At 43.4% G+C, this 22,878-nt stretch overlaps 1 protein-coding gene across 2 annotated transcripts in view; it reads right to left on the bottom strand.

Annotated features, from left to right (window-relative positions):
* LOC112239026 (calcium/calmodulin-dependent protein kinase kinase 1) overlaps positions 1-22,878 on the bottom strand; it is a 100,203-nt gene that overhangs the window by 49,774 nt on the left and 27,551 nt on the right. For both annotated transcript variants that reach the window (XM_042309118.1, XM_042309119.1), the window contains exons 4-7: positions 16,201-16,252; positions 11,944-12,080; positions 3,832-3,868; positions 3,187-3,208 (exon numbers count right to left, since the gene is read on the bottom strand). In XM_042309118.1, coding sequence (XP_042165052.1) covers positions 3,187-3,208; positions 3,832-3,868; positions 11,944-12,080; positions 16,201-16,252 — 248 coding nt within the window. The remainder of the gene's footprint in view (positions 1-3,186; positions 3,209-3,831; positions 3,869-11,943; positions 12,081-16,200; positions 16,253-22,878) is intronic.

Genomic DNA, 22,878 nt, shown 5'->3' with positions numbered 1-22,878 from the left:
AATTGAGTCGAAGGCTTTTTTGAAATCAACAAAGCATGAGAAGACTTTGCCTTTGTTTTGGTTTGTTTGGTGGTCAATTAGGGTGTGCAGGGTGAATACATGGTCTGTTGTACGGTAATTTCGTAAAAAGCCAATTTGACATTTTCTCAGTACATTGTTTTCATTGAGGAAGTGTACGAGTCTGCTGTTAATGATAATGCAGAGGATTTTCCCAAGGTTACTGTTGACGCATATTCCACGGTAGTTATTGGGGTCAAATTTAATATAGCCAATTGGAATTTGTTGTCTGTATATTTGATCATTTCATTGAGGATACCATCAACACCACAGGCCTTTTTGGGTTGGAGGGTTTTTATTTTGTCCTGTAACTCATTCAATGTAATTGGAGAATCCAGTGGGTTCTGGTAGTCTTTAATAGTTGATTCTAAGATCTGTATTTGATCATGTATATGTTTTTGCTCTTTATTCTTTGTTATAGAGCCAAAAAGATTGGAGAAGTGGTTTACCCATACATCTCCATTTTGGATAGATAATTCTTCGTGTTGTTGTTTGTTGTTTGCAATGGGCTCTATGACTGATTCAAGTATTTTTAGCTAAATCCTAATTGGTATGTTGAAATGTATGTTCCTTTTGATGGCATAGAAGGCCCTTCTTGCTTTGTCTCTCAGATCGTTCACAGCTTTGTGGAAGTTACCTGTTACCTCTCTCTCTCCTCTGTCTCTCTCTCCCTCGCTCTCTCTCTCTCTCTCTCTCTCTCTCTGTAGGTGATGGCATTGTTATGGAAGGTTTGGGAATCGCTTCCTTTTAGGTGCTTGTAGAATTTAACGGCTCTTTTCTGGATTTTGATAATTAGTGGGTATCGGTCTAATTCTGCTCTGCATGCATTATTTGGTGTTCTACGTTGTGCACGGAGGATATTTTTGCAGAATTCTGCGTGCAGAGTCTCAATTTGGTGCTTGTCCCATTTTGTGAAGTCTTGGTTGGTGAGCGGACCCCAGACCTCACAACCATAAAGGGCAATGGGCTCTATGACTGATTCAAGTATTTTTAGCCAGATCCTAATTGGTATGTTGAATTTTATGTTCCTTTTGATGGCATAGAATGCCTTTCTTGCCTTGTCTCTCAGATCGTTCACAGCTTAGTGGAAGTTACCTGTGGCGCTGATGTTTAGGCCGAGGTATGTATCGTTTTTTGTGTGATCTAGGGCAACGGTGTCTAGATGGAATTTGTAATTGGGGTCCTGGCGTCTGGATCAGTCTATGAATTCCTAAATTACATTGAGCCGATTTCTGACATGCTGTTCCTTCTCTGTCCGTAGTGTATTTCTGTATTGTTTTAGTGATTCACCATAGTGAAGGCGTAGATTCAGGTTTTCTGGGTCTCTACGTTTTTGGTTGGACAGGTTTCTCAATTTCCTTCATAGGTTTTTGCATTCTTCATCAAACCATTTGTCATTGTTGTTAATTTTCTTCAGTTTTCAGTTTGACATTTGATAGGGAAGCTGAGAGGTCAAATACAGTTGAAGTCGGAAGTTTACATACACCTTAGCCAAATACATTTATACTCAGTTTTTCACAATTCCTGACATTTAATCCTAGTAAAATGTCCCTGGCTTAGGGATTTCTGTGTTTGTGTCTACATTTTCCAACTTAGGTGCAAACGTGCTCCTTGTAAAAAAGGTGAGCATAGAGCCTCTCTCTCTCTCTACCTCTCTCTCTCTACCTCTACCTCTACTTCTCTCTCTCTACCTCTCCCTCTATCTCTCTCTCTCTCTCTCTACCTCTCTCTCTCTCTCTACCTCTCTCTCTCTACCTCTCTCTCTCTACCTCTCTCTCTACCTCTCCCTCCCTCCCCCTTTCCCTTTCCCTCCCTCCCCCTTTCCCTTTCCCCCTCCCTCTCCCTCCCTTCCCCCCTCCCTCTCCCTCCCCTCCCCTCCCTCCCCCCTCCTCTCCCTTCCCCCTCCCTCCCTCCCTCCCTCCCTCCCCCTCCCTCCCTCCCTCCCTCCCTCTCTCCCTCCCTCCCTCCCTCCCTCCCTCCCTCCCTCCCCTCTCTCTCCTTCCCCCCTCTCCCTTTCCCCTCCTCTCTCTCTCTCTCTCCTCCCCTCTCTACCTCCCTCTCTCTACCTCCCTCTCTCTACCTCCCTCTCTCTACCTCCCTCTCTCTCCCTATCCCCAGTTAAATGGGCATTGGGTGGATTAGATGGGAAGTTGCCCTTCTATTGAATCAAAATGTCAGCATTCAGAAAGAATTCCCTCATGATACCAGCTCTCTATTTCTTCTGTTTTCTTGTCACAAAGCCATTAGCTTCACATCAAAGGGGTTTCTCAGTGATCTATACAGGGGAATGTCTGGTACATCAAAGGGGTTTCTCAGTGGTTTAAACAGGGGAATGTCTGGTACATCAAAGGGGTTTCTCAGTGGTTTAAACAGGGGAATGTCTGGTACATCAAAGGGGTTTCTCAGTGGTTTAAACAGGGGAATGTCTGGTACATCAAAGGGGTTTCTCAGTGGTCTATACAGGGGAAAGTCTGGTACATCAAAGGGGTTTCTCAGTGGTTTAAACAGGGGAATGTCTGGTACATCAAAGGGGTTTCTCAGTGGTCTATACAGGGGAAAGTCTGGTACATCAAAGGGGTTTCTCAGTGGTCTATACAGGGGAATGTCTGGTACAAAATGGCTTCTCCATGGTCTAAACTGTTAATTTACACCTGTTGTTTACGAAGCACGTGACAAATAACATTTGATTTGATTTGAGTCACTAAACCAAAGGAACCCACCATCCCTTTACCTGCAACAAATAAGAGGAATGAAACCTCTCTCTTAACAGGAAGAGAAGCAGGAAGGAGGGGGGCATAGAGAAACTCTGGTCTGGTGGTAATACCACTGGTAATAACTGTCAAGTGTCAAACACAAAGCACATGACAAATCCCCTCTGGAAAGAGAGCGACAGGGGGAAGGAGGACAGGAAGAGAGAGCAGTGAACAAAGACACTACGTCAGCTTTGAGTAATGAAGGAGGCACTGGAGAGAGAGAGAGAGAGAGAGAGAGAGAGAGAGAGAGAGAATAGGGAGAGAGAGGGAGAGGAAGAGAGGAAAAGGAGGATGAGGGGAAAGGGGAAGAGGGGATGAGGGGTCGGGCTTCAATTATTGATGAAAAAAAGGACACAACATGCCCTAGGCTACTCACCCTTTTGGCATCAAATCAAACACTTCAGGATAGAGAGAGAGAGACAGAGAGAGAGAGAGAGAGAGAGATGATACATGCATCAGTCTATATCTGTCAAAAGACATTGTAGTGCTGTATACTGTTGAGCACAATTGGTTGTAGTCTAACTGACACTAACACTGTCAGGTACGGCCCCTTTTCATTTCATTAGCCAATAGCCATAATTACCTATAGTAGATTAGGAGGTTTGATGCCTTAACTCAGCCTCTCTCCTGCCATGTCTACTGATACTGATGGAAGGAATCCAACCATAGTCTATATACCTTGAAGAGGTGATACAGGCTTCAGAAAACAAGATGCAACCTAGAATCATAGGGTTCAAAGGTCAAGGGTTCTTCAACCGTCCCTCCGAAAATAACTATTGTTTTGGTTCCAAGTGGAACCCTTTCACCACTTAAAGGGTTCTACCTGAAACCAAAAAAAAAAGGGTTCTCTTATGGGGACAAATGAAGAAAATATTTTTTTTTCCTAAGTGTGCGTGGTCGAGAGGCTTATCTCCCTGCATCCGGTAGTCTAGCGTTTTCATATGGAGTCAGCTGTGTCAACTGCTCTGGGCCCACTAACAGGTCGATTTACAGTCCAGATAAAGAGTGTGAAGGTACATACCCATGTGAAGGTTGTCCTCTGCAGGATCATCCAACACCTGCAACAATAATAACACGTCATCAGGAATACATCCCATAATATTATTAAGCACAAGAGGCAGACACGGGTAAATAGCGTTGTTCGGCCCACCGTGATTACTGCTTTTATGAAAACTGTTATTAAAATTACAATGAATTACAACATATTACAATAACAACACATTAAAATGACAATGAATTACAACATATTACAATAACAACATATTAAAATGACAATAAATGACATATTTTCATTAAAATGTTATTTTTGATAAGTAAATTAAAACAATTGAATTATTCCATCAGAAGATATGTTCTGGACAAAAATCTGATTGTTAGTTATTTTGGCCATGTTTCTACAGATGCGACCCAGTCTTAAATGATCTTTTACATAGTTGCTTTGCAAAAAGTACTGGTCATCAGTACTAAACAAAATGGTTGCTACGCTGCTCGTCCAATCAGCATCTAGGATCCCAAAGAACCCGTTTTATAAAACACCCTACTTGGAACTTAAGGCCAGTTCTCATTTTTTTCTTCCCCTGTAATCAGGAAATGATTTAGGTCTGGGACACCACATGGGTACATTTAATTATCAGGTGGAACAGAAAACCACAGTACACTGGACCTCGGGTAAGATGTCAACACCCCAGGCCTACAGTATAGGTATTACCGTAACACCAGAGAATACAGCAACAGCAGCAGCAGTATTCATTGGCCTTTAAAGCACACTCAAGAGGATCTTAGATGCCAGTTTGAATTGAGTTTGAATTGAGTTTGATATTAATATCTAACGTGTACTGTATTATCTTAGCTACTAACCATCTGTGACAAATGTAATTGCCACTTTACGTTTTACATTTTCCCTCTAGCTGAGACTCTTTTATAACAAGAGAACAGTTCTGAGGCATCATAAGAACATTTCACTGTGAATTGGAGAGGCACAATGAATATGATCTCATCCCAGCGCCCCACCCAAGCCCGGCAGATACTGTATATAATGAGCTTTGAATTGGGAATGAATGGAGAATAGAGGAGGACAGGAGGACAGGAGGAGATGGGGAGAGGAGGACAGGAGGACAGGAGGAGATGAAGAGAGGAGGACAGGAGGAGATGGGGACAGGAGGACAGGAGGAGATAGAGAGAGGAGGACAGGAGGAGATGGGGAGATGGGGAGAGGAGGAGATGGAGAGAGGAGGACAGGAGGAGATGGAGAGAGGAGGACAGGAGGAGATGGGGAGAGGAGGAGATGGAGAGAGGAGGACAGGAGGAGATGGAGAGAGGAGGACAGGAGGAGATGGAGAGAGGAGGACAGGAGGAGATGGAGAGAGGAGGACAGGAGGAGATGGGGAGAGGGAGGACAGGAGGAGATGGGGACAGGAGGACAGGAGGAGATGGGGAGAGGAGGAGATGGAGAGAGGAGGACGGAGGACAGGAGGAGATGGGGAGAGGAGGACAGGAGGAGATGGGGAGAGGAGGACAGGAGGACAGGAGGAGATGAAGAGAGGAGGACAGGAGGAGATGGGGACAGGAGGACAGGAGGAGATAGAGAGAGGAGGACAGGAGGAGATGGGGAGATGGGGAGAGGAGGAGATGGAGAGAGGAGGACAGGAGGAGATGGAGAGAGGAGGACAGGAGGAGATGGGGAGAGGAGGAGATGGAGAGAGGAGGACAGGAGGAGATGGAGAGAGGAGGACAGGAGGAGATGGAGAGAGGAGGACAGGATGAGATGGAGAGAGGAGGACAGGAGGAGATGGAGAGAGGAGGACAGGAGGAGATGGGGACAGGAGGACAGGAGGAGATGGGGACAGGAGGACAGGAGGAGATGGGGAGAGGAGGACAGGAGGAGATGGAGAGAGGAGGACAGGAGGAGATGGGGACAGGAGGACAGGAGGAGATGGGGACAGGAGGACAGGAGGAGATAGAGAGAGGAGGACAGGAGGAGATGGAGAGAGGAGGACAGGAGGAGATGGAGAGAGGAGGACAGGAGGAGATGGAGAGAGGAGGACAGGAGGAGATGAAGAGAGGAGGACAGGAGGAGATGGGGACAGGAGGACAGGAGGAGATGGGGAGAGGAGGACAGGAGGAGATGGGGACAGGAGGACAGGAGGAGATGGAGAGAGGAGGACAGGAGGAGATGGAGAGGGGGACAGGAGGAGATGGAGAGAGGAGGAGATGGGGACAGGAGGAGATGGAGAGAGGAGGACAGGAGGAGATGGGGAGAGGAGGACAGGAGGAGATGGGGAGAGGAGGACAGGAGGAGATGGGGAGAGGAGGACAGGAGGACAGGAGGAGATGAAGAGAGGAGGACAGGAGGAGATGGGGACAGGAGGACAGGAGGAGATAGAGAGAGGACAGGAGGAGATGGGGAGATGGGGAGAGGAGGAGATGGAGAGAGGAGGACAGGAGGAGATGGAGAGAGGAGGACAGGAGGAGATGGGGAGAGGAGGAGATGGAGAGAGGAGGAGGAGGAGATGGAGAGAGGAGGACAGGGAGATGGAGAGAGGAGGACAGGAGATGGAGAAGGAGATGGAGAGAGGAGGACAGGAGAGATGGGGACAGGAGGACAGGAGGAGATGGGGACAGGAGGACAGGAGGAGATGGGGAGAGGAGGACAGGAGGAGATGGAGAGAGGAGGACAGGAGGAGATGGAGAGAGGAGGACAGGAGGAGATGGGGACAGGAGGACAGGAGGAGATGGGGACAGGAGGACAGGAGGAGATAGAGAGAGGAGGACAGGAGGAGATGGAGAGAGGAGGACAGGAGGAGATGGAGAGAGGAGGACAGGAGGAGATGGAGAGAGGAGGACAGGAGGAGATGAAGAGAGGAGGACAGGAGGAGATGGGGACAGGAGGACAGGAGGAGATGGGGAGAGGAGGACAGGAGGAGATGGGGACAGGAGGACAGGAGGAGATGGAGAGAGGAGGACAGGAGGAGATGGAGAGAGGGGACAGGAGGAGATGGAGAGAGGAGGACAGGAGGAGATGGGGAGAGGAGGACAGGAGGAGATGGGGAGAGGAGGACAGGAGGAGATGGGGAGAGGAGGACAGGAGGAGATGGAGAGAGGAGGACAGGAGGAGATGGAGAGAGGAGGACAGGAGGAGATGGGGACAGGAGGACAGGAGGAGATGGGGACAGGAGGACAGGAGGAGATGGAGAGGAGGAGGAGGAGATGGAGAGAGGAGGACAGGAGGAGATGGAGATGGAGAGGAGGACAGGAGGAGATGGAGAGAGGGGACAGGAGGAGATGGAGAGAGGAGGACAGGAGGAGATGGAGAGAGGGGACAGGAGGAGATGGAGAGAGGAGGAGATGGGAACAGGAGGACAGGAGGAGATGGAGAGAGGAGGACAGGAGGAGATGGGGAGAGGAGGACAGGAGGAGATGGGGAGAGGAGGACAGGAGGAGATGGGGAGAGGAGGACAGGAGGAGATGGGGAGAAGAGGACAGGAGGAGATGGGGAGAGGAGGACAGGAGGAGATGGAGAGAGGGGACAGGAGGAGATGGGGAGAGGAGGACAGGAGGAGATGGAGAGAGGACAGGAGGAGATGGGGAGAGGAGGATAGGAGGAGATGAGGAGATGGGGAGAGGAGGAGATGGAGAGAGGAGGACAGGAGGAGATGGAGAGAGGAGGACAGGAGGAGATGGAGAGAGGAGGACAGGAGGAGATGGAGAGAGGAGGACAGGAGGAGATGGGGAGAGGAGGATAGGAGGAGATGAGGAGATGGAGAGAGGAGGACAGGAGGAGATGGAGAGAGGGGACAGGAGGAGATGGAGAGAGGGGACAGGAGGAGATGAAGAGAGGAGGACAGGAGGAGATGGAGAGAGGAGGACAGGAGGAGATGAGGAGATGGGGAGAGGAGGACAGGAGGAAATGGAGAGAGGAGGACAGAAGGAGATGGGGAGAGGAGGACAGGAGATGAAGAGAAGAGGACAGGAGGAGATGGAGAGAGGGGACAGGAGGAGATGAAGAGAGGAGGACAGGAGGAGATGGGGAGAGGAGGACAGGAGATGAAGAGAAGAGGACAGGAGGAGATGGAGAGAGGGGACAGGAGGAGATGAAGAGAGGAGGACAGGAGGAGATGGAGAGAGGAGGACAGGAGGAGATGGAGAGAGGAGGACAAGAGGGAGATGGAGAGAGGAGGACAGGAGGAGATGAGGAGATGGGGAGAGGAGGACAGGAGGAAATGGAGAGAGGAGGACAGAAGGAGATGGAGAGAGGGGACAGGAGGACATGAAGAGAGGAGGACAGGAGGAGATGGGGAGAGGAGGACAGGAGGAGATGGAGAGAGGGGACAGGAGGAGATGAAGAGAGGAGGACAGGAGGAGATGGAGAGAGGAGGACAGGAGGAGATGGAGAGAGGAGGACAGGAGGAGATGGAGAGAGGAGGAGATGAAGAGAGGAGGACAGGAGGACAGGAAGAGATGGAGAGAGGAGGACAGGAGGAGTGGCTGGTTGCTCTGGGATAAAGCTGTAGAGTGAAACACTAAGAGAAGAGCTCCACTTTCACTGTAACTCATTATGACTGGCTGGTACAGCGATGCTGGGAGCCCCAGAGGTACCCATGGCCACCCACTGACTCCATCCCATCTCCATCTCCGCGCCTCCACCCTCCCCTCCTTTCACTGTAACTCATTATGACTGGCTGGCATGATACCTCCTACTGACTCCAGCCCTCTCGATGCCCTCCACCCACCCACCCGGCCCTCCATCAGGCCCTGATGAGGCACCCCCTCCACCGTCTGCCAGTGATTGAAGAGCACTCTGATGATGTCACTGGGGAGACGAGGGCATCAGCGCAGTGCGTTCGGTCCTTCTCTCCTCGGTCTCTCCTACGTCTCTCCTAAATATACATCTCCTTCACATAAGCCACTGTGGTTAGCAGCGCAGTGATTGGTCACGTCCCAAAATGGTACTCTATCCCCTATATTACACATCTTTTGACCGTAGTGCACTACACCGTGCCTTCAGAAACTAGTGCATTACACCGTGCCTTCAGAAACTAGTGGACTACACCGTGCCTTCAGAAACTAGTGCACTACACCGTGCCTTCAGAAACTAGTGCCCTACACCGTGCCTTCAGAAACTAGTGCACTACACGTGCCTTCAGAAACTAGTACACTACACCGTGCCTTTAGAAACCAGTGCACTACACCGTGCCTTCAGAAACTAGTGCACTACACCGTGCCTTCAGAAACTAGTACACTACACCGTGCCTTTAGAAACCAGTGCACTACACCGTGCCTTTACAAACTAGTGCACTACACAGTGCCTTCAGAAACTAGTGCACTACACCGTGCCTTCAGAAATTAGTCAGACCCCTTTGACTTTTTTCCACCCATTTTGTTACATTACAGCCTTATTCTAAAATTGATCAAATAGTTGTTGTTTTTTCCCCCTCATCAATCTACACACAATACCCCATAATAATGACAGGGTTTTAGAAACGGAAATATCACATTTACATAAGTATTCAGACCCTTTTCTCAGTACTTTCTTGAAGCACCTTTGGCAGGAATTACAGCCTTGAGCCTTCTTGGCTATGAAGCTACAAGCTTGGCACACCTGTATTTGAGGAGTTTCTCCCATTCTTCTCTGCAGAACATACTCAAGCTCTGTCAAGTTGGAGACTTGTCCAGAAGCCACTCCTGCGTTGTCTTGGTTGTGTGCTTAAGGTCGTTGTCCTGTTGGAAGGTGAACCTTCCCCCCCAGTCTGTGGTCCTGAGCTCTCCAAAGCAGGTTTTCATCAAGGATCTCTCTGTACTTTGCTCAGTTCATCTTTGCCTCGATCCTGACTAGTCTCCCAGTCCCTGCCACTGAAAAACATCCCCACAGCATGATGCTGCCACCACCATGCTTCACCATATGGATGGTGCCAGGTTTCCTCCAAATGTGATGCTTGGTATATCAGACCAGATAATCTTGTTTCTCATGTTCTGAGAGTCCTTTTGATGCCTTTTGGCAAACTCCAAGCGTGCTCATGTACCTTTTACTGAGGAGTGGATTCCGTCTGGCCACTCTACCATAAAGGTCTGATTGATGGAGTGGCTTCCGTCTGGCCACTCTACCATAAAGGCCTGATTGGCGGAGTGCTGCAGAGATGGTTGTCCTTCTGGATGGTTCTCCCATCTCCACAGAGGAACTCTGGAGCTCTGTCAGAGTGATCATCGGGTTCTTGGTCACCTCCCTGACCAAGGCCCTTCTCCCCCGATTGCTCAGTTTGGCAAACTAATACCATTTGAGAATGATGGAGATCACTGTGTTCTTGAGGACCTTCAATGCAGCAGAAATGTACCCTTCTCCAGATCTGTGCCTCGACACAATCCTGTCTCGGTGCTCTACAGACAATTCCTTCGACCTCATGGCTTTGTTTTTGCTCGGACATGCACTGTCAGCTGTAGGACCTTATATAGACAGGTGTGTTGCCTTTCCAAATCATGTCCAATCAATTTAATTTACAACGGGTGGACTCCAATCAAGTTGTAGAAATATCTCAAGGATAACCATTGGAAACAGGATGCACCTGAGCTCCATTTCAAGTCTCATAGCGCTACACATGGTGTAGTGCACAGAATACTCCTGTCAATAAGGTATTTATGTTTCTTGTGTTTTATAAATTTATACATTTAAAAAAAAAAATCTTCACTATGGGGTATTGTGATGTCATTATGGGGTATTGTGATATCATTATGGGGTATTGTGATGTCATTATGGGGTATTGTGATGTCATTATGGGGTATTGTGATGTCACTATGGGGTATTGTGATGTCATTATGGGGTATTGTGATGTCATTATGAGGTATTGTGTGTAGATTGCTGTTCTTTTCATTTTATTTAATCAATTTTAGAAGGGGTCTGAATACTTTCCTAAAGCTCTGTGTATATATAGGGAATATATATATATACTGTGTATATATAAGGATATATATATATACTGTGTATATATAGGCAATATATATATATACTGTGTGTATATAGGGAATATATATATATATGGTCAGGGATTTCCTCATCTTCTTCGGGAGAGGAGAGGCGAAAAGGATCAGAGGACCAATATGCGGCGTGGTAAGTGTCCATGGTTCTTTTAATACGTAAACGTACACATGAACAACTGATTACAAAAACAAGAAACGTGTGAAAACCTAAACAGCCCTATCTGGTGCAAAACACAAGCGACTTACAGCTGTAATCGCAGCAAAAGGTGGCGCTACAAAGTATTTAACTTAAGGGGCTGAATAATTTTGCACGCCCAATTTTTCAGTTTTTGTTTTGTTAAAAACAACTAATGTTTGAAATATCCAATAAATGTCGTTCCACTTCATGATTGTGTCCCACTTGTTGTTGATTCTTCACAAAAAATACAGTTTTATATCTTTATGTTTGAAGCCTGAAATGTGGCAAAAGGTCGCAAAGTTCAAGGAGGCCGAATACTTTCGCAAGGCACTGTATATATATATACTGTGTATATAGGGAATAGAGTTTAGAATAGAGTTTAGAACACAACCAGGTTGTTCATGCTGTGTATTCTGTGGAGGTATGTTGAGGTTAGCAGCATTAAGGCTTAGCATGCAACCCAAATAGCACCCGATTCCTTTTCATCTGTCTCCTCTCCAAATAAGCATCGCTCCTTCAGCCTTCCCCTCAGTATATGACACTGTGTGGTAAATGAAAAGCCTGTAGCTGTTGTCTGGTAAATGGACATTCTTTGTAGTTCTGTTGTGGTGGCAGCATGTCTAATGATTTCTACAGTAACAACTATAAATGAAAGTGTTGTCTTGCTGGGTGAAGCTTAAAATGCATATTTGTCATGGCCTCTTAGGTCAATTAAATTGCTTTAAGATTCCACTTCACATTCTCCTTGCTCAGCCTCTTGTTTCTTTACTAGAGACAGATACCGTGAAACAGACTCTACTCTCACTTCTTTGACCTTACGTTTCAGCTTACCTAGTGAACTACCTGTGCTAAATAAATAACAATGAAATAAAATATTGCTTCTTTACCGGGTACAAACACAGACGATGGGCAGACACAGTGAAACAGACTGACACTTGGCCTATGGTTTCTTGATCAGAGACACAGTGAGGTAGGCTCTCCTCTCACCTCCACCAGTTTGACTATGTTGAGATGGTCCAGCTTCTTGAGGATGGCGATCTCCTGGTACACCCTCTCCAGGGGGCCTAGGACTTTGGGCTGCTCCCCCTGGACTGCAGCCTTGGGACCTCTCGGAGGAGGGCGACCTGCAGGGAACCAACAACCCCAAACCTCACGTCAGCTGCAATTTTAGACAATTCAATTAAATCTAATACAATTCAATCCATTTTAGATACTTTCATTGGATTTCGACATGATGTGCGAAAAACGCTAATATCAGTCCCATGATTTGAATGGGATTTGTGCCACAAATGCTAAAATATTAGCGTTTAGTAACAGTGACAGAGAAACTTAACCAAAGCATGGATTCCTGTCCCATCTTATCCATTGGGTGAACTATTTAACACTTTAATCTCTTTAACCCTTTACGCTCATGGAAATAGGCCTATATGGACAGAACCAAATTGAAATGTTTCTAATAGAAGAACTATAAACGGGGGCGGCAGATAGCCTAGTGGTTAGAGTGTAGAGGAGGCAGGTAGCCTAGTGGTTAGAGTGTGGAGGAGGGAGGTAGCCTAGTGGTTAGAGTGTAGAGGAGGTAGGTAGCCTAGTGGTTAGAGTCTAGAGGAGGCAGGTAGCCTAGTGGTTAGAGTGTAGAGGAGGCAGGTAGCCTAGTGGTTAGAGTGTAGGGGAGGCAGGTAGCCTAGTGGTTAGAGTGTAGAGGAGGCAGGTAGCCTAGTGGTTAGAGTGTAGAGGAGGCAGGTAGCCTAGTGGTTAGGCAGGTAGCCTAGCCTAGTGGTTAGAGTGTAGCCTAGAGGTGGGGGGCAGGTAGCCTAGTGGTTAGAGTGTAGGGGAGGCAGGTAGCCTAGTGGTTAGAGTGTAGGGGAGGCAGGTAGCCTAGTGGTTAGAGTGTAGGGGAGGCAGGTAGCCTAGTGGTTAGAGTGTAGAGGAGGCAGGTAGCCTAGTGGTTAGAGTGTAGAGGAGGCAGGTAGCCTAGTGGTTAGAGTGTAGGGGAGGCAGGTAGCCTAGTGGTTAGAGTGTAGAGGAGGCAGGTAGCCTAGTGGTTAGAGTGTAGAGGAGGCAGGTAGCCTAGTGGTTAGAGTGTAGAGGAGGCAGGTAGCCTAGTGGTTAGAGTGTAGAGGAGGCAGGTAGCCTAGTGGTTAGAGTGTAGAGGAGGCAGGTAGCCTAGTGGTTAGAGTGTAGAGGGGGCAGGTAGCCTAGTGGTTAGAGTGTAGGGGAGGCAGGTAGCCTAGTGGTTAGAGTGTAGGGGAGGCAGGTAGCCTAGTGTTTAGAGTGGTGGGCCAGTAACCGAAAGGTTGCTGAATCGAAGGCAGTTAACCCACTGTTCCCAGACCGTCAACGTAAATAAGAATTTGTTCTTAACTGACTTGCCTAGTTAAATAATGGTTAAATATATATATATTTTTTAAAGTATAAGAAGCATTTGCACGACCATGGTTAAGAAAACACTATGGACATTATGGGGAAATGATCAGACCAAAAGGTGAGGACACATCAGTTCATCTGACACAAGACTGAATCCAAAACATCACACTGTTGAATTCATGTGAATTTGACATTTCCTGTACTTTTCACAACATATTGTCAATAACGAAAATACTCTGGATACATTCAGTAACATAATAAGAATATTCAATGACATGTTGGAGTAGGTGCAATATAATAAAAAACTATGACAAGGGTTTCAGTGAGCGGTCTAACTGGTGTTGCTAAGTGACCAGACCCCTCTCCAAACTGTGGGTTTGAGTTAGATCTCTAACTGGTGTTGCTAGGTGACCAAACACCTCTCCAAACTGCGGGTTTGAGTGAGAGGTCTAACTGGTGTTGTTAAGTGACCAGACACCTCTCCAGACTGTGGGTTTGAGTTAGAACTCTAACTGGTGTTGCTAAGTGACCAAACACCTCTCCAAACTGTGGGTTTGAGTTAGATCTCTAACTGGTGTTGCTAAGTGACCAGACACCTCTCCAAACTGTGGGGTTGAGTTAGATCTCTAACTGGTGTTGCTAAGTGACCAGACACCTCTCCAAACTGTGGGGTTGAGTTAGATCTCTAACTGGTGTTGCTAAGTGACCAAACACCTGTCCAAACTGTGGGTTTGAGTTAGATCTCTAACTGGTGTTGCTAAGTGACCAAACACCTCTCCAAACTGTGGGTTTGAGTTAGATCTCTAACTGGTGTTGCTAAGTGACCAAACACCTCTCCAAACTGTGGGTTTGAGTTAGATCTCTAACTGGTGTTGCTAAGTGACCAGACACCTAATTTCAATGCACTATTATGACAATGTAAAGTGTTTTTTTAAGCTCTACTAGTTTTGCCATTGAGGAACTGAGGCAAGCACCCTTATAATATTTGTTTGTAACACAGCCCTGCGCCCACACCATCATACAATTCTTGTTTACGCAATCCAAAACGTTCCATTATAAATTGCAATCTGGGTCAGCTGGGCATCATCTGTTCCATTGCCAACATGGCTAGCTAAGTTATGCAAATTGATCTTACAGTGTTAGGCTTTCAAAAGCCACTTCAGACAAACAGATTGTAATTTAGGTGCTCACAGAATATAGAGTCATGAGTGCATTCAAGTGCGTGTTCTGCGGCTAATGCTTGTCGCAATACAACATGCGTATGCTAATTCTGTTCAGGACAGGACAGGGTATAACACATGTCATCCTTGTAAACGTTGATACTGTAAATGACCTGCGTTTTCAAATATGGAAATGTAAAGTGCACATTTGGACTCATGGGTGTGTGTTTTGCTTGTATGACATCAAAGTGATATTTATTATAATCCTCAACATTTCATCTTTCAGAACACATGGACTCCTCTCGATTTATAGCATTTTCCTCACTCAAGACAACAACAAATGTGCAAAAGTTGCGCAATTAGCGGGAGGCATGGGTGAATTTTATAATGGCTGTCAGTTAAAACCCATGCAGCGCTGTGAACCGGAGAACCTGAGCTGACGTCATTTATAGAATGTTACTGTACAGCCACTGGGTTCCAATTTAAGAGCTTATGAAAGACATAATCTGCCATTTTAAACCTGTAAACAGGATGACAGGGGCTGTGTGTGGAAAGGGCTAAGATCCTAACTGTATACTTTGTTTGATGGCCTTTTGAGCTGTATTTAATAATAATAATAATAATAAAAATACTAGTAATAATAATAATAATAATAACAATATTAATAGTCATAATAATAATAATAGTAATAGTAATAATATTAATAGTAATACTATTAATAGTAATAATAATACTAATAATAATAATATTCATAGTAATACTAATAATATGAATGATTCAGATATTAATAGCAATAACAATAATAGTAATAATAATACAAGTAATATTAGTAATAATAACAATAATAATACTATTAATAGTAATAATATTAATACTATTAATAGTAATAATAATAGTAATAACAATAATACTATTAATAGTAATAATAATACTACTAATAATAATATCCATAGTAATACTAATAATATTAATAAAAGTAATAATAACAAACGTAATAATAATAATAAACGTAATAATAATAATAAACGTAATAATACTATTAATAGTAATAATAATATTATTATTAATAGTAATAATAATAGTAATAACAATAATACTATTAATAGTAATAATAATACTACTAATAATATTCATAGTAATACTAATAATATTAATAAAAAGAATAATAATATTAATAGTAATAATAATAATAAACGTAATGATAATAATAAACGTAATAATACTATTAATAGTAATAATATTAATACTAGTAAAAGTAATAATAACAGTAATAACAATAATACTATTAATAGCAATAATAATACTACTAATAATAATATTCATAGTAATACTAATAATATTAATAAAAGTAATAATAATATTAATAGTAATAATAATAATAATAATAAACATAATAATAATAATAAACGTAATAATACTATTAATAGTAATAATAATAAAAGTAATATTAATAGTAATGATAATAGTAATAATAATAATACAAGTAATAATAAGATTAATAATTATAATATTAATAATAATTATACTATTAATAGTAATAATAATAATAATAATAATAATAATAATAATAATAATAATAATTTAGCAGACACTTTTATCCAAAGCGACACATGTTTTTTCTCATTTGGGAGGTACCAGGAATGGAAGCACCTGAGCTCCAGAGGAGCAGTGACCTAAGCAGTATGTTGAATGTGTCAAGGTCCAACCGTGTGACACGTACGTGGAAATCCATACTGCTTCATCAGCTTCTTCTTGGACACCACCTTCATGGCCTGAGGGGGATGAGATTGGTCATATTAGTGAGCTAACATGTCATATCTTTCATTCTGGTCACTCACACACTATTTAGTTGAATCACTAACAATAAAGAGACACACACCACACAGTACACTTCAGTGCAGAAAACACAGAAAATGCAATAATTTTCAATCATTCATTTATCCATTCCATCCATCCATCCATCCATCCATCCATCCATTCATTCATTCATTCAATCCATACTGAACAGGATTAAGGGAGAGAGACTAGCAGAATGGTCATGAGGGGGTCATACTAGATACATACAGAACCCCGGTATTTAGTGAGGACCACTGGCTACTATTCTGAACTTTTTTGTGGTGAGATTTGCAGAGCCCAGAGGTGCTGAGGCATCACCTAAGTGGGCGCTACACAGTTGGAAGAGGAGAAGTTCAGAGGCTATAAGACCCAGACTGGTTTCCAGACCTGTCCTCCATCACCATCATCCTGTGACCACATCCCTCTGCTCAGGCCATGAACAGACCCGATCCCCCTCCGAAGGATGCAGTATCTAAAGCCTTGGCCTTTATTGGTTGACCTGTCATATTGCTTGTTTTGTTTCGTTTGCTCTTGAAGAATGCTATATTTATTATTAGAAGGTGTAAAGAAGTCTAAAGTCTTACAGCATTCAATAAATGTCCTATACGTTAGCTCGTCCCTCCAGGAATATGTAGAGATTTTTAGTGACATCTGTGGGCAAAAATGCTTAATTTTCCTGAAACAATTCTGACATTTTGCATGGCGATATGCGATGATTTTGTTATTAAATTTGCCGCGAAAAATGTGCTGTAAACCGAAAATGTTTGTTGACACGTGGCTTGATTGAACCATGTTATCTGGTAAATGTCTTGTGATTGGTTGAAATTGCGAGCACTCTTTCTCTACTGGGGTGATTGGTCAGTTTAATGCGATAACATTGAGATGATTTAACTGTTTAATGCCGAAATAGTGCGGTTGATTGGTCAAAATGTACAATCTCAGAATCACGGAATCCTGGAGAAACTGATTAGTGTTAAGCACACCAGCGTTGCAGGTACACTCGCTGTCAAAGCATCATGTTTCTTTGGAACCATAGCGAAGTGGATGACGTAATAACATCTTTAACTTCCTGTATTTATCTCCATATTAATCAAAGAAAGCTTTCATAAATATTTCCATTGGGTCATTTCTTGTGCTAATGGCGTACTTGAGATTCCCAGCACCACTTTCTCTGTTTTCGGGTAAGAAATGACTATGGGAAATGGACTGATGCACAGTGGATGATTGGTTCTGTTAGGAAAGGGTTGACTTCTGTTATTGCCAGGGTTTAAAGGCCCAATGCAGTCATAAATATCGATTTATACATATTTCTACACTATGAGGTTGGAATAATACTGTGAAATTGTGAAAATGATGACAAAGCCCTTTTAGTGTAAAAGCTGTTGGAAAAGGAAGCCTGATATTTCAGCCTGTTTTGGTGGGGTGGAAAAGGACACATCACCAGGCTGTAAATTAGTTAATAGACCAATAACAATGAGAGTTCCAAACCTCTCTGCCAATAACAGCTAGTTAGTTTTCATTTTGCCCCTCCTTACTTAAGACCACTCCCAGACAGTCCTAGAAGAATTATTGCATGAGAAATTGCTCTTCGCGAAGATTTTTTTTTTTTAACCATTTTTAACTGAAAACAAATCACAGTAATGTACTTAATTGTTACCCCAAAATGATTTGATATTGAGATCAAAACAACTGCATTGAACCTTTAACTCAGGTATGGTAAAGAGGACTCCAGAAAGCAAGCTAATGGTTCCGATGTTGGAGTCTGCAGTTTGTTACCAAGGTGACCATACATCCACATTGAACCTTTAACTCAGGTATGGTAAAGAGGACTCCAGAAAGCAAGCTAATGGTTCCGATGTTGGAGTCTGCAGTTTGTTACCAAGGTGACCATACATCCACATTGAACCTTTAACTCAGGTATGGTAAAGAGGACTCCAGAAAGCAAGCTAATGGTTCCGATGTTGGAGTCTGCAGTTTGTTACCAAGGTGACCATACATCCACATTGAACCTTTAACTCAGGTATGGTAAAGAGGACTCCAGAAAGCAAGCTAATGGTTCTGATGTTGGAGTCTGCAGTTTGTTACCAAGGTGACCATACATCCACATTGAACCTTTAACTCAGGTATGGTAAAGAGGACTCCAGAAAGCAAGCTAATGGTTCCGATGTTGGAGTCTGCAGTTTGTTTCCAAGGTGACCATACATCCACATTGAACCTTTAACTCAGGTATGGTAAAGAGGACTCCAGAAAGCAAGCTAATGGTTCTGATGTTGGAGTCTGCAGTTTGTTTCCAAGGTGACCATACACCCACATTGAACCTTTAACTCAGGTATGGTAAAGAGGACTCCAGAAAGCAAGCTAATGGTTCTGATGTTGGAGTCTGCAGTTTGTTGCCAAGGTGACAATACATCCACATTGAACCTTTAACTCAGGTATGGTAAAGAGGACTCCAGAAAGCAAGCTAATGGTTCCGATGTTGGAGTCTGCAGTTTGTTTCCAAGGTGACCATACATCCACATTGAACCTTTAACTCAGGTATGGTAAAGAGGACTTCAGAAAGCAAGCAAATTTTTCTTATGTTGGAGTCTGCAGTTTGTTACCAAGGTGACCATACATCCACATTGAACCTCATTAACTCGTTACCTACAGTCATGCTATTGATAGTTCACAAAGCTAAACTTTCTTCCCTCAGTAAGAATCCTAAACCGTGCAGCTCAGGATAGAATTAACAACATCCTGTGAATTCACAACTTCAGAGTATTCGGGTGTTCTAGTGATGTGAGAGCCAAAGTCAGTGTCTCAAACACACACACACACACACACACACACACACACACACCTCATTACCTTATAATTTATAGCACTAATTAGCTGTTAATCCCTTGCACCTGCGGAACACGTGTATCTTCCTTTGGCTAATGAATAGAACCCATCTGAACGCATTACACAGTTTTATTAACGACATCATTCATATTCTCCCTTTGTGTGTGTGTGTGTGTGTGTGTGTGTGTGTGTGTGTGCGTGTGTGACATCCAGGACATCAGACGCTGTTCAGACACCATGATGAAGGACCACGGACGGTGCATATCTTATAGGAGATAGTTTGTATTTTATTCTATTTCTTCAGACAGTACCACCACCACCACCACCACTACATAGTATTGATAGTTATTTCCCTGCTTGTGTCAAAGATCACAACATTAAAGCCTATTCCTAGTGTCGTCTTCCATTGATGTCATAGTTCTCCCAGGATCAGCTCGATGAGTTTAAAGAGGAGAACGGCAAGATGACAGCAGTCTGGAAGTCATTGAGAGAGGACATCAGTTCTGTGTGTGAATCCATGATAACAATGACAGAGAAATCAGATTATCTCGAGGGACAATGAAGGCAGAACAACATGGTTGTGGATGGAATTGCAGAATCTTCACATGAGACCTGGACGGAGTCTGACAAAGTGAGGGAAATAATCTCTGAGAAACTGAAGATGGACCACAGGAAGATTGAGGTGGAAATCGCACCCACAGAACCGGATAACACACCACCTGCCCAGCTGACAGTACCCAGGTTGATAGTGGTCAAGTTCCTGAGGTTCAAGGACAAGTTAGCTGTTCTGGAAAGAGCCAAGAACTTCAGAGGAACATATATCTTCCTCAACGAGGACTATCCTGAAGCTGTGTGCCAGAAGAGGAAAGAACTGATCCCAGCCATGAAAGCTGCTAGAGCGCGTGGGGACATTGCTTACATCCACTATGACAGGCTCATTGTCCGCCAAGCCTGTAGTTTCGTAGCTTCAACCCTCGCAGCACACACGCACACACACACGCACACACACACACACACACACCAACTGATTAATGGACTGCTGAATGTATATCATTTTCTCCTGCTTTGTTTGCTCTTTTCAGTATTATGTCTATCTCTGATAAGCTCCCCAGGAAAGGGCTGAAAATAGCCAATATTAATATATGTATTCTTAGAAATAAGGTTCATGAAATCAATAACTTGCTAACATCAGAGAACATTCATATATTAGCCATTTCTGAGACTCACTTAGATCATTCATTTGATACATCAGTAGCAATACAAGGATATATAACTTCTATAGAAGAGACAGGAATGCTTATTGGAGAGGTATATATATTCAGAGCCATAATCCCTGTAATACTTAGAGAAGATCTTATGTCCAGTGTTGTTGCAGTGTTGTGGTTGCAAGTTCACTTGGCACATCTAAAGCCTTTTCGTTTGGGGTGTTGCTACTGGCCACCAAGTGCTGACAGTCAGTATCTAAATAATATGTGTCAAATGCTTGATAGGGTGTATGTGATGTAAACAGAGAGGTCTACTTTCTTGAGGACCTGAATATTGACTGGTTTTCATCAAGCTGTCCACTCAAGAGGAAGCTTCTTACTGTAACCAGTGCCTGTAATCTGGTTCAGGTTATTAATCAACCAACCAGGGTGTTTACAAACAAGATAGATCATCCACATGTATCGATCACATTTTTACTAATACTGTAGAACTTTGTTCTAAAGCTGTATCCGTACCCATTGGATGCAGTGATCACAATATAGTGGCTATATGCAGGAAAGACAAAGTTCCAACAGCTGGGCCTAAAATAGTGTATAAGAGATCATACAAAATATTTAGCTGTGCCTCTTTATGTGGATGATGTTAAATATATTTCTTGGTCTGATGTGATTTAATGAGGAGCATCCAGACTCTAACCTTGAAGAATTTATGAAATTGCTTCTTCCAATGATTGATAAACATGCACCTGTTAGAACTGTTAAGGCTCCATGGATTGATGAGGAATGTAAAAACTGTATGGTTGAAAGAGATGGGGCTAAAGGAGTGGCTAATAAGTCTGGCTGCACATCTGACCGGTTGACTTATTGCAAATTGAGAAATGATGTGACATAATGTGACTATTATGTATTATGAAGCCAAGAATAATGTAAAAAAAAACTTGAGTACTTTAAATGAAATGATGGTCTTAATGACAAATTCAACTCTATCATTCATCGAAACAGATGGCATATTCATCACAAAACCATTTGATGTTGCCAATTATTTTAATGATTACTTCATTGGCAAAGTCAGAAAACTTGGCAGGAAATGCCAAAAAAACGAACAGTGAGCCATCGCACTCAGGCATAAAAAAACAAATAATGAAAGAAAAGCACGGCAAGTTTGAATTTTGTAAAGTTAGTGTGAGAGAGGTGGATTTTTTTGTTTGTTATCGATCAATAATGACAAACCTCCTGGCATTGACAACTTAGATGGAAAGCTACTGAAGATGGTAGCTGACTCTATACCCACTCCTATCTGTTATACCTTTAATCTGAGCCTAGAGGAAAGTCTTTGTCCTCAGGCCTGGAGGGAAGCCAAAGTCATTCCGCTACCCAAGAGTGGTAAAGCGGCCTTTACTGGTTCTAAAAGCAGACCAATCAGCTTGCTGCCAGCTCTTAACAAACTGTTGGAAAAAATGTTGCTTGACCAAATACAATGCTATTCTCTGTAAACAAATTAACAACAGACTTCCAGCATGCTTATAGACAAGGGCACTCAATGTGTACTGCACTGACACAAATGACTGATGATTGGTTGAAAGAAATTGATAATAATAAGATTGTTGGAGCTGTACTGTTAGATTTCAGTGCAGCCTTTGATATTATTGACCATAACTTGTTGTTTAGAAAATGCACATTACCGGTCAAAAGTTTTAGAACACCTACTCATTCAAGGGTTTTTCTTTATTTTTACTATTTTCTACATTGTATAATAATAGTGCAGGCATCAGAACTATGAAATAACACATATGGAATCATGTAGTAACCAAAAAAGCGTTAGACAAACAAAAATATATTTTATATTTGAGATTCTTCAAATAGCCACCCTTTGCATTGATGACAGCCTTGCACACTCTTTCTGTCAACCAGCTTCATGAGGTAGACACCTGGAATGCATTTCAATTAACAGGTGTGACTTCTTAAAAGTTCATTTGTGGAATTACTTTCCATCTTAATGCGTTTGAGCCAATCAGTTGTGTTGTGACTAGGTAGGGGTGGTATACAGAAGATAGCCCTATTTGGGCAAATACAACATCCATATTATGGCAACAGCAGCTCAAATAAGCAAAGAGAAACCACAATCCATCATTACTTTGAGAAATGAAGGCCAGTCAATACGGAAAATTTCTTAAAGTGCAGTCGCAAAAACCATCAAGTGCTATGATGAAACTAGCTCTCATGAGGACCGACACAGGAATGGAAGACCCAGAGTTAACTCTGCTGCAGAGGATAAGTTCATTAGAGTTACCAGCCTCAGAAATTGCAGCCAAAATAAATATTTCACAGAGTTCAAGTAACAGACACAACTCAACATCAACTCTTCAGAGGAGACTGTGTGAAATCAGGCCTTCATGGTCAAATTGCTGCATAGGAACCAACACTAAAGGACACCAATAATAAGAAGAGACTTGCTTGGGCCAAGAAACAGGAGCAATGGACATTAGACCGGTGGAAATTTGTCCTTTGGTCTGATGAGTCCAATTGGAGATTTT

The sequence above is a fragment of the Oncorhynchus tshawytscha genome, linkage group LG30 (genome assembly GCF_018296145.1).
Source record: "Oncorhynchus tshawytscha isolate Ot180627B linkage group LG30, Otsh_v2.0, whole genome shotgun sequence".
Classification (NCBI taxonomy): domain Eukaryota; kingdom Metazoa; phylum Chordata; class Actinopteri; order Salmoniformes; family Salmonidae; genus Oncorhynchus; species Oncorhynchus tshawytscha.
Note: the sequence above shows the minus strand (reverse complement) of the source record. Positions and strands in the feature narration are given on the sequence as shown.